Below are 13188 nucleotides of genomic sequence, written 5' to 3'. Positions count from 1 at the left end.
TTTGGCCTGCCCGCTCTGCTTCATGCTACCCCCTGTAGAATTGGTAACTTCATTTCTAACAGTAAGCATCTATTTTATCATGCATGGAACATTTTGCAAGATAAAACAGCTTGCAGGACTCTTCTGTCCTGAGAAGAATTAGCTCTTTTATGAGGTGCAAAATATCTACTAGGAGACAAAAGTCCTGGCTCTAAGGACAGAAACCCTGGGGGGTGGGGGTTCTGGGGGGTGGGGGTTAATCACTGTTCACTTACATTAGAATGTGACAGAGTGGGACAAGCCATCCTGTCTCTGCTCCCTTGCGAGATGGGACCAGTTTCCACATCAAGTGAGGGATGGTTTACAGGGTTGGATTCTAGTTTAAGGCTTGCCCTGTGTGGAGGTTGGGAGCTGTGGATACACGAGCAACAATCTTACCTTTTTAGAAAACCCAGGAGCATGGTATTCTGGCAGGAACACAAACAACAACTACTGAAAATATGGTGCGCTGGTATTTTTGGAACAAAGTAGGGTTTGGATACTAAATACTTAACAGACGCCAAAAGGTGTGCATTATGCAAAGTTTTCCCACCACTAGCCCCTCAAAACAAAGTTGGAGCAGGTAAAGTCAGAGAAGGAGGAAGTTCTGGTTTTCGCTGTGTTGATGAATGAGGTGTGACATGTTTTCCACATATTCGCAAGAACTTAAAGAGCTCTCCAAGGCTTATTTGGCTGGCCTGATCATAGAAGAAACAGAAACGGGCTCCCATCTATGAGCAGATGAGTTTTCAGTACACCGCACTGTACCCTGCTGGAGCCCTTGTTTGAGAGAGACCTGGTCCCTAGGAACATCAGCTAAAAGTCTAGGAGCTCCACGAGTGAAGGAAGCTCTGTAGGGATTTAGACATTTCTGGACCTTTACAGGACCAGGAATGGCGCTGAAGCTACATATAGATCATGAAGTAAAGGTTTCAATGTGACTTTACAGAAAAGGTATCTCACTTCATGGAACTCTGTCCAGCTACAGAAATCTGCTCTAGGATACATCTTTTGATCCTTATAATCTAACAAGACTTGCCTGATTGCCATTCTTTTGGAGTCGGCTGAAATGAGGATAAGTACTCCAACTAAGCTTTGTTTATTACGCAGCATTTAGTTTCAGCATCTCACCCCAAAGAGGAAAAGCCCACAACTGCCATCAGTTAGAATCCTAGAACTCCCAGATGAGGCCATGGGAGCATAAAGGCCAGCACGCCCTCATTTATAACACAAGATGTAACACATTCCTCTTCCTTAACAAAGAAATACAAGATTTGAGCATTCATAAAAGGGAATATAAGGACAAATGAAAATGATAGACATCATCACATTGGGCTAATGCAAAACAGTACCCATAACAAGATGCTGATCTTCGAGGAACCACATAATCCTCCATCTACCTAGGGATCCTTTTGAACCTTTCTGCCGGAACCATATCCTTAGATTCATCATTCAGAGGGCTCCTTTCTCTGCAGACAATCCAACACACATCCTGGCTCATGCACAAACTTCTTCACATTCCACGCATTTCCATCTGATAACTCCACCACATATCATATTAACTGGCCATCCGGTAGGGAATTCACCTATAGGCTTGAGACAGACTTTCAGTATGATCTCTTGTGCATGGAAGTCAGCAAGACCTGGAGCCTGTATCTCCTGGCGAAGCAAGAGGCCCTTTTAAACCAAGACTTTCTCTGATCATGCTACCATTTGAGTGAATGTCCTCCACCTTCATGCAGCTGAGGGTGGGAACTACAATCAGGGCGTTGTAGTTTGACTGTCTTGTTTTGTGAACAATTGGTCAGTAGCATTTTTGTTTTCACTGAATGCCTTGCCTGTATCTTTTTACACAAACCAAAATTGGATTTGTTGCCTTTTCAAGCAGTTTTATGCATGCATATATCTAACATAGGACAGCATTCACAGGTGCAGAACACCAGTCGGCTTTTAGGCAAATAAGCAATTTGTGACACCTCTGCAACTTGTACTTCAGATATATCTCAATAAATGAATGCTTCTATAGTCATTTGATGGATCACTACTGAAAAAAGTAGTAGCATACACTCTTTGTTTGCCTTCTTCTCAGCACTATACGCCAATAATTGAAGTGTTCGACCCTCACCTTTGATTCTGCCAGTGAGGTAGAGAAAGCCATCCTGGTCCAACTTGCCAAGGTCGCCAGTGTGCAGCCATCCTTCCTCATTCAAGGCTTTCTTTGTTTTTTCAACCATGTTCAAGTAGCCCATGAAGACGTTTCTTCCCCAGATGCAGATCTCACCATTGCCATCCTCATCTGGCATATGGATCCGGGTCTTGCATCCTGGGACTGTTTTACCACAGCTGTGGGAGCATAAGGTAGAGGTATGAGTCAGATGCAGAGAACTAACTGTACATTCTTGATCTGTGATGTACAAGTTACTTACCTTTGGTAAAGTAATATCTGGTAGAGACACAGTCGAGCTGCAAATTACTTAACTTTTGAGTTCTCCCCAGGGGAAAGTCTGGGAGGGACCATACGGTTCTGTGATGACATTGTCTCAGGATATGCTATATAAGTCCCCTCTGGCGCACGGACGTCAGCTTCGCCTGTGAAAACATCCGCACCAGATTGCGGAGCTACTCTAGAGACTGTCTGTGGAAACAGTGTGCCCAAAAACGATCAAAAGCTTTTAAAACTCCAATTGCAACAACATGGAATGGTATGCCAATGCAATCCAAAGGGTTTAAGGTTAAAACCCCACATTAATCGACGCTGCTCAGGCTACATGAACCATTGCACCTGAAGCAGAACCATCCTTAAAAAGGGGAACACCCCCACTCTCCCATGGAAGTGAGGGGTATGGCCATATCAATTCAAGACCCATGAAACAACAATCAAAATGTTTGTTGACTCGCCATTACGTGAGACAATGACCACTGGTATACAAACCAGTATTGATACAGGGCGCAACCCTTTGTCTCCTAGGTCTTTGCGGAGCGAAGAGGATGGGCAGGGCATTAAGGAATCTCTGGCTAGACTGTGTCTCTACCAGATACTACACTACTGAAGTTAAGTAACTTGAACTTCTGATAGAAACATCTAGCCACAGATTCCTTAACATTTTTCGATTAAATACCAAAGCTTTACCCACCAGAGGAGTGCCTGCAAATAAATCCTGAAGACAAGAGAGGTACGGTGTTCCTGGATGGCAAGTTGACCACCCCGTGAGTACTCAGAGTGGTGGTGGGGTGGGGAATACCTCCTTTCGGAACTAGGACCCTCACACCTCCAGCAAGAAAGGTGTCATGTTTCATCATATGGGTCTGCTCCTCGTCGAGCCGGCGCTGCAATGCTAGACGGGCACCCATAAAGGGGCTCTTTATCGGAGATGTTTTGTTCCTTGCCGTATATGTGCCGAGGGTGTGAGGGCCTGGTAAGATGTAGATGTGGTGTGTGGGTTAAAACGGGTAAGGGAATCCTCTATAATTATTTTTATTCTGGAGAGGTCAAAAGTAAAAAGAAGAAGGGGGGGCAACTATTTTGTTTCAAACTGATAAAAATTACGCTCTACCCCTTAGCGGTCAACATGTTTCTTGCCTGTAAATGTCTCTAATAGATCAGTTGGCAATTCCTCAGGACCAAGTGACTAAATGAAAACTATCTACAGTGTGTGGTGTGGTTCTACATACCAGTTCTTCTCCCGGTAGAAATTTGCCCTGGAGAAAAGCAGCCAACCTAGAGTACAAACAAAAAGGATAAAAGAAAACAAATGGAGATAATGGTACATGGTCCTAATAATTCCAGTGGGTGTGTCTCGCCGTACACAACCTCTTCGAATCTATACAAGTGATGAAAACACAGTGCTTTTATGCGTATCACATTCTGTGTGTGCCTTCATTTATATGTAAAACTTAAAAACATCTGTGTAACCAGATAGAGTAGTTGAACATCAAATGAATCCTACAACAGTTCTCAAACAGAACCAGCCGATCAAAGCCAAAATCGACTAAATGCACATAGGAACTGTAGGAAAGGATCCTGGCTCTTAATAGCACCTATGATCACTATCACATAATATGTAAATAATAAACCATTCTATAGGCCCAAAAATCGAGCCCTGAGGAAAAAGGTAGAAAAGACTCCTAAATAACCATCTGCGAGGTATCAGATACTATCATCTATCCTACAAGGGGATATAGACGTTATGGACCGAAAGGGCCAAGAACCAGGCAAAAGCCTTGTAATCTGTATTCTTCACATCAATCAAGGAATATCAGAGAAGAGCCACTCTGATAAAATCCATAAAGAAGGACTCACATGACTCATTCCCAATATATTAAAATGAATGAGCCTCAATACAAAACCTAAGATATAATCTGTACACCATGAAAGGAGAAGAACAATACCTCTCTGATATAAAGAACATTTGCTTGAACCAAATGACCACCCGAGGTCACATAATACATCACAACATCTGTGAATCTGGTATCGGCCATCAATTTTACCAATGGGTTAGCTCGGCAGCCACAGCATTGGTTCGAACTAAAAAACGCTCTCGTAACCGGCAAACCCCCTCGGCCCCATGGTACTCTGAGGCACTTCGCACCCAGAAGCAACTATGCAGGCATAAAGAGAGACTATGGCGGAAAAACTATACTGATGAAACCAAACTTAGTTACAAGGAGTCAGTTGCCATTTATAAAACCATGATTTCTGAGGCAAAGAAAAAATACTACTGTGATAGGATAGAATCAGCTAAAAATTCTAATAAAACTCTTTATGAGACAACTAAACAATTAGCTGGTCTGTCCGTTGATCTTGCCCCTCCTCCCTCCCAGATGCTTTGTGACGCACTGTCCAACTTTTTCTTTAGCAAAGTTGACGACATCTATAGGGTTTTTTTCCAACATTTCCCCCACCCCCCCGGCAGCCACTACCTACCACCAGAGTCATACTTTCTCCCAGTTTCACGAGGTTACCTGTTTACAGGTACAGAACACAGTGTCATCTATTAAATCAGGATCAGCTCTAGACCCTTGTCCCCTGAAGGTGCTACGACCAATTATGGAAACAGTCATCCCTGCCATAACTGAAATCTGCAACTCCATGTTCTGTTCCGGCATCTTCCCAGAGACACTGAAAAAGACCTTAATAAAACCTCTTCTTAAGAAGCCCACCCTCGATAAGGACGAGCTGAAAAACTACCGTCCTATCGCTAGTCTCCCAATGATGGCCAAAATAGCTGAGAAAATAATGAACCTCCAACTTTCGTCCTTTATCGAGGAACACAAACTCCTGGACGAATCCCAGTTCGGGTTCCGCCAATTCCACGGCACGGAGACCGCTCTGATCAAAGCGGCGGATGATATAAGAACCATCCGGGATGCCGGAGGTACAGCTGTCCTCATCTTACTGGACCTATCGGCTGCCTTTGACACGGTCGACCACACCACCTTGGTCGACCGTGTCGAGAGCATTGGGATTCAAGGCAAGGCTAGGAGTCTCCTTGCCTCCTTCCTGGCAAATAGATCCCAGGTCGTTACCATCGGACCTTTTGAATCCTCCCCCTTGTCTCTGCCATGTGGAGTTCCCCAAGGCTCATCCCTTAGTCCGACACTCTTTAACATTTATGTGTCGGACCTTGCCAAAGTCATCAGGGCACATGGGATGAGCCTGACCTCCTATGCAGATGACACTCAATTGGTCCTCGCAGTTAAGAACGACGGCCTCAAAATAGCGAACACCTTTAACCAAGGTATGTTGGCTATCGGAAGTTGGATGGCTCAAAACTGCCTGAAATTGAACTCTGATAAGTCAGAGGTGGTAATTTGTGGCAACCTATCCCCGCAATGGTCCCCCCTTTGGTGGCCATCATCTATGGGCCAACCCCCGGACCCAACAAAAAAAGTGAGGAATTTAGGAGTCCTTTTCGACGACCATCTAAATTTTATGCCACATGCCAACCAAATCTCTTCCTCAGCCTTCCATAAACTGCGGCTTATAAAAAAAATCCTGCCTTTCCTGCCGGAAAGTGCCGGCAAAACACTGGTTAGTTCCCTTGTTTTGTCGACCCTAGATTACTGTAATGCACTGTTTCTAGGTGCCCAGGAGAGAGTGCTCTGGAAAATGCAGGCCATTCAGAATACTGCTGCTAGGCTTTTAGGGCGCATCCCCAAACATCACTCGGCCGCATCCACTATAAGACAGCTGCACTGGCTGCCAGTGAGAAAGAGAGTCATGTTTAAGTCCCTCTGCCTGGTTTACAAGGCTTTGAAAAACGTGGGACCGGCGTTCTTTGTCCAAAACCTTATTCCTTACCGTCCCTCAAGAATGCTACGTTCCTCTTCCCAGCATGACTTAGTGGTACCCCGAACCAAACTCGTTTCTTGGGGGGACAGAAGATTCATGGTAGCTGCACCTAAATTGTGGAATACTTTACCAGAATCGATCAGAACTAGCCCCTCCCTCTGGATCTTCCGCAAGCAACTAAAAACATGGCTCTTCAACCAATGATCTCCTGTCTGATGAGGCTCAACAGATTGCAGTAACTTTAGCGCCGAGATGCCCAAGGGCCTTCGTTCGCGCTCTATAAATGTTTTTATAAATATATAAATCAGTATGCCAGTTGTATAAAATCTTGCCACAAAGATGTATATATATGTGTCAGGCATCTCTGAGTGGCCGACAACTCACAAAATGTCACCGACCATTGTCCCCCGTCCCTCCACAAAGATCTCCATTAGTTTGTCCCCGCATCCGAACATCACCTCGAGGCAGCAAATGGAAATGAGGAGAGAGAAGTAACTGCATCTCTTTCTGTTTTCTTTGTCTTTTATTTTATTTTTAAACCAAACATGTGTGACACACGCACACAGTTGTGTATACACTGTATACATAATGGTGAAACAGAACTGAACAACCAGCTCAAAATACTTTACAATATTAATGGAAAAGGTACCACAGCTAACAATAAACCACCTTAGGTGACATGTACCACCACAGGTAACCTGCCATTAAGATAATGCCACCTGTAAAACTGAACCCTTCCCAGTAGTTACCACATGCAACCACACTTGTGATCCAGAAGAAAATGTGATTGTTAGTCCACCAGTACTTATATATGTATATAAACGATCATGTGATCAAGGGTACTGGTTACCCGAAACGCGTCATGCTGAGCTTAGAAAAGGGATAAAGGGATAACAAATCTTTCTGCTCACATTCCACACTGTCTGGTGGTTCGTTGTTCCTGGGTTGCCTTCGGGAGAGAACAGAAAGTTTCTGTGTATACATATATAATTTACCCTTCTCCCAGAAGTAACTTCTTTGAATTCTCCAGGACTGTTACGCACTGAAATGAGAATTGGATACATACCTCAAAAAGATTGGTAATATCCAACCTTAGATAGAAAAACATATGCAGGAAAATTGTAGGAGAATTAAAAGAAGACCTTCTTATCCCAAAACGATCTACTACTATGTAGAGCATGACTGAAAAGAGCCTTAACTATTTCAGACTTTACCTCTCAGAGAGTCTAAGGTATTGAGCTAATACCACCGCGTTCCAAGATTGAACCACAGGATTACCTTATGCCCTCCAAGAAAGGAGGGATTTATGAACCCTGTATTCCAAAAAATGCAATCATGGTTGTTCAAAATTAAAACACTCATAATACATATGCAGTTTGCTTCAAGTAAAGAAAACGCACTGCACAAAATACCCTGGTTCAGAAAAACCAGACGAGTGAAAAGTAGCACCAAAGAAAAAATATTGGCTATGAGCCCACCATTATGGCCCCTAAAGGGCATATATTATAGTCCAAGAAGGACCAATTCAATAGCAAACAACTAGACCACGTAAGTAGTACACAAACAGGCTAAACAATATCCAACCAATACTCCACATAGAGTAAGGTGTATACCATAAAATGTATGAACTCTTGAAACTAAGCTCCTAACAAAATAAAATAAAGAACAAAACAGCTATGTAGCTGCAAATACCATCCGGACATAGTCAAAACCGGGGGTAAACTATCTCTCTCAATAAGAAAGAGGTAGTGCTTAATACTTCAACACCACAAGCACAACAAGAGTTAAAGCAAGAAATAAACCTTTACCCAACTTGAAGATCCATGACCGTGGCTATATAAAAGGGAAGCAAAAAAACAGAAAGGGCCATATTACATTTGCACTAAGGGTCATACTGACCCAAACAGATGTGAGGAACTTCAACCCCCTCAACAAAGCATATCTAAATAAAGAGCAGCAAAACAAGCCATTGATTACCACTCGAATCAGTGGGGACTTATATGGCTCCACTGACGTCATATCCGGAGACTACGTCGTCACGGAGCCATACGATGCCGCCCATGGGTGCGTAAAGGCACTGCTGAAAAAGTTCCAGATCCAGACTGGTGCCGGGAGAATTCAAAAGTTACGGAATCTGCAGCTAGATGTCTCTATCCGATGTTAATTTCCATTCACTGATTTGGCCTGGTCAGCTCACTCGATTAGTGGTTAATATAGAGCATTGTTACCTTTTTTCTTAGCCCCCACCACATGCTTACCATATTCCGCATGTTTCTTTTTCACCTCCGCCTCCTAACCTGAATTTTTATATGCTTGAACGCCCTCTTACATCCTGAACAATCTTCCATTCTTACCATCCACCACTCCAGTCACCATCATATATACCCCTTGAGTCAAATGCTCTAATGCCAACAAACGTTATTAACTTCCAATGATCTGAGATCAAATGTATGGCAGTAATAGGTAGGTTGAACTGGGGCAGTGGTGTTGCTGCCATGCTCTTTATATGAACAAATTAGTGAATCGTGTGTCGAGTAAACATTGTACCTTTATTATTTATTTATTTGTGCAGAACAATCAATATAGAATTATTTATGTAAATTGGCAGACACAATTAAAATTGAGTTGGTTATTGGTTGCCCTTAGTGTCTTAAATCACTTTTTACCAGCATAACCTGAACCAGACAATTCCTTTGCTAATTTGTTTATAAGGTTTGTCTCCTTATTTACAAAGTCCCTCACAAAACCATTGATTTCTTCACTTAATCTGAGCTGAATTTGTTCTTTTTAGGTTTAGAGTATTTCTAGTAGTGAAAAACATATTTTGTGCATTGAACAAAAGTTACAAAGCACACTGTATGATACGTGTCCAAGACGCATAGTAAAAGTGAGTTAATCATGATAATAATATATGTGAAATAGGTGGAGATTTAGGCTTCTACCCATGAGGTGTCAGATGATGCCCACACAATGTGGTTCACTTCTTTTTCACCATATTCTTAAGGGAATCCTCTTAAAGGCAGAGAAAGACATTGATGAATCTGGCTTTCCTGGACAGTCGCCCTTATTGTCTGACTTTGAGGAGGAGTTTACTAAAATTCCTAAAATAAACTCCTTTGTCTCCAGCCCTGTATCCACCTCTTTGTTAGCCTCAGAGGAGTCTCTCTTCCAGATCCAGTCTTTGAAGGGGTCTTATGAGACCCCTAGTTTTGAGATCAGGTGCACAAACTCTGCCAGAGGTCTTCCAACTGTTATCGAATGGAGATGAACCTATAGCCTTGGGGCCTCAATGTTGTCGCACGCTCACCGGCATCTTCTTCAGAAAAGCTGAGAGGCCAATTGTTTAGGTACATATTGACGTTGCCTTTACTAGTATCCCCTATCAAAGCCCCAAAATGACAATCCTGTTGGAGAGTGTGCTGAACAGGTGGAGCTAGCCCTCGAGAGCAAGCAGTAGCTTTGCTCTCCTTAAATCTCTCCAGGGCCAAGTCCACCTTCCTTTCAAATAGCTAGAGCTGTTGAAGGGCATATCCATAAGTGACTGTTGTATGACCAAGGAAAACCCTGCAGAGTGAAGCCAGGTGTGACGCTGAGGCACCACACTGGTACCAACTGCTCTACCCAGACTGTTGGCCGTGACCAAGCCTGAGCAAATGGAGTATTTTGCTGCTTCTAGGCGATATGTAATTAAACGTTGGAGGATAGGCCTTGTGTCATCTGGGAGAGCTGGCAAGCTCTCCGCCATCCTGTCCCACAATGCTTGCAAATATCTCCCCAGGAGGCAAGAAGTGTTGACTGATTAGAGGGCAAGGCTGGTAGAGGGAAACATCTGCTTTGCTAATGTTTCCATCCATTTTGATTCCCTGTAAGGGAAAGTAGTGAGAAATGTGTCAGGATTCAGGCAGCTGTTGGATGTCTACAATACAAAACTTTCTGGGTTGGGGTGCTGGAGTAGAGTAACCTTAAGGTTAACAAGGAGTGAAGGAGCCAATAGTGCGATAAGGACGTTTTTATTTGGGCATACAGAAAGCTTGTCCAATAACTGGATGTCTTTAAAGTAATATCCAAAACTTGAGACTACACATCTGGGTTCCTCTTCTTAGGTAGGGGTTTTCCGTAGAGGTTCCTCTTCACTGTCTCAGCCCCTAAACAAAAGAAAGGAGAGTGGCTATTATGTCACTGCTTTGCTCAAGTTCATTTGACGGAAGGGAAAGGGAGTGAGGAAAACGTCACGTGAGAGGGTAAGAACAACACCAGTTTGTCCCTTCTAAAGCCACGCTACCAGGGGGTTGTGAAGTGAATGTGCCCAAGGAACGGAAGAGTGCTCACAGAACCCTCCTGTTTCCTCGTTACCCCTCCCCACCTTTAAATGCAGAAAGAGCTCGTATTCTGCCCCATACATTGCTTAGCCACGCTGCTTCCTGAGCGTGGCTGGGCGAAGCGTAGTGTCGTTGGCCTCCTGGCTTATCCTTCGGTGTTCCTCGAACGCTGAGCGTGACCTCGTCTTCTTGGCCCGTCTTCGTCTGGTCTTCACAGGCTGGAAGTCCTTCGGGGTCGTCTTCGGTCTCCTCCGGTCGACGTCCGTCCTTCTCCTCCGGCCGGCTTCCTGCTTTCCCGAACTCGCTGACGGTCTCTTCCTCATTCCGCCTTTCATGTGATGAAGCGACCACTGATAAGCCCACCAGATCCGACGTCATCGAGGGAGGCGCAGTTTCAGGGAAGTCCAGGCTTTCCTTAAAGGGCCCACTCCAGTCCTGCGGAGACAAAGTCACAGGGGATGACAAAGGAGAGTCCATGATCTGGTGACAAATCTCCCCCCCCTAGCTTTTCCTGTTCGGGGGAAAGAGGATATCTAGACAAGAAGTCAGTGTCGTCATAGGGTTGGAGCGAGAGAAACCATCGCAGAATATGATCATTCCGCCCTTTGTTCTGTTGAAGCCAGGTCAGTGGAGCGTGGTCAGTAAAAAGAGTAAAATGACGTTCTTCTAGGTAATACCAGAGCTTGTCAATACTCCATTTCACCGCTAGGCATTCCTTTTCTATTGTTGGATAAGCCATTTCTCTTGGGAACAACTTCCTACTTAGATATAGAACGGGCCTTTCGCTGCTTTCCTCATCTAGTTGGGATAAAACTGCCCCTAACTCCACCCCTGAAGCATCAGTCTGCAAAAAGAAAGGTTTTTCGAAGTCAGGGGTAATCAATACCTGAGCGGAGGACAAATAGTCCTTGAGTGACTAGAAGGCCCTACAAGCTTGAGGGGATGGACTCTTTAAGTGAGTGGAAGAAGCTGTTTTTTTCAATAGATCAGTTAGAGGTGCAGATGTCATAGCAAAATGGGGTATAAAGCGACTATAATATCCCACTAATCCCAGGAAAGCCCTAAAATCCCTTCTAGTGGAGGGGAACCTTTGAGACTGTATGGCTCTTACTTTTCTTGCTGAGGAAACAGACGTCCCTCACCTAGGACATACCCCAAATATTTGACCTGGCTGAATGAAACTCGTGATTTTTTTTTCCATTTATGTGGAGGCCAGCTTTTTCCAATGCCGTTAGGATTTGATCCAGGTGGAGAATGTGAGCTTCCCATGTTGGGCTATGGACGACAATGTCGTCCAGATAGGCGGCTGCAAACTTGGTGAAGGCGGCTAAAACAGTATCCATAAGGCATTGAAATGTCGCCAGCGCGCCATGCAGGCCAAAGGGAAGGACGGTAAAATGAAAAAGTCCCTCAGGGGTTTAAAATGCAGTCTTCTCCTGGTTTTGGGGTGAAGGGGTACTTGCCAATACCCCTTTGTGAGGTCGATGGTCGTTATGTATTGAGCCTCTCCCAGGCGCTCAATGAGTTCATCCACCCTTGGTAAGGGGTACCCATCTTGTTTAGAGACTTTGTTGACAGCGCGGAAGTCTATACAAAACCTAGTACTTCCGTCTGGTTTAGGCACTAGGACCACAGGGGAGGACCAGCTTTTTTTCGAGGGTACAATAATCCCTGTTTCTAACATCTTTTCTACCTTCAGTTTTAATACCTTACGTCGTGCTTCTGGAACCCAATAAGGTTTTTGTTTTACTGTTACACCAACAGGGGTGTAGAGTGCACCGCTAAAGAGGTTCTGCCTGGTTGATCTGAAAAGATCGTCTAATGTTTGAGAAGCACGCCTACTACTTCCTTCTTTTGTTGTTTGGTAAGATCAGGGTTCATTACTGCTTGGTCAATGGTATGGGTCACTGGAGTGAGAGTGGATACAGAATGAGGGGAAGGGGGCGGGGGACCCAGTCATTTCTTTAGGATGTTGATATGGTAGATTTGAGTCTTTGAGGGAGAAAGTTTCACAGCATATGTTGTTTTTCCTATCTTTCTGATTATGGGAAAGGGACCTTGCCATTCCTTACGAAGTTTATGGGTGGAAGACGGTAAAAGGACCAGGGCCCAGTCACCTACAGATAACTCTCTCCACTTTTTCCCCTTATCATAGAAGGTTTTCTGTTTAGTCTGGGCCTTCTCAACCGTCTCGTATGAAAGAGTACGCAGCTTCTGTAACCTGGTTTTGAGCTGTTGGGTATAGTCCAACAGTTCCTGAGCGTCCTGTGCCCCTTCTCTTTCCCAGCTGTCCCTGGTTATTTCTAGCAGTATGCAAGGCTTTCTTCCGAAAAATAGTTCAAAGGGTGAAGAGCCTAGGCTGCTCTGAACCTGGCTGCGCAACACAAATAGGGCCAAAGGAAGCAACTGGTCCCAGTTTTTCCCGTCTCCTGTTAACAGTTTTTTTAGGGTGACCTTTAGTAGACCGTTGTATCGTTCTACCAAGCCGTCGGTTTGCAGGTGGTAAACCGATGTGTGCAGGTGTTTAATATGCAAAATAGAACATATCTGCTTCATCAT

At 44.3% G+C, this 13188-nt stretch overlaps 1 protein-coding gene across 1 annotated transcript in view; it reads right to left on the bottom strand.

Annotated features, from left to right (window-relative positions):
* The window catches only part of LOC147666349 (long-chain-fatty-acid--CoA ligase ACSBG2-like), a gene marked incomplete at its 5' end in the record, with an annotated part of 191942 nt that overhangs the window by 84766 nt on the left and 93988 nt on the right, over positions 1 to 13188 (bottom strand). The window contains one exon of the mRNA XM_086949102.1: positions 2144 to 2361. Coding sequence (XP_086805228.1) covers positions 2144 to 2361 — 218 coding nt within the window. The remainder of the gene's footprint in view (positions 1 to 2143; positions 2362 to 13188) is intronic.

The sequence above is a fragment of the Lissotriton vulgaris genome, unplaced genomic scaffold (genome assembly GCF_964263255.1).
Source record: "Lissotriton vulgaris unplaced genomic scaffold, aLisVul1.2 SCAFFOLD_832, whole genome shotgun sequence".
Classification (NCBI taxonomy): Eukaryota; Metazoa; Chordata; class Amphibia; order Caudata; family Salamandridae; genus Lissotriton; species Lissotriton vulgaris.
This window is presented reverse-complemented; position numbering and strand designations above follow the sequence as displayed.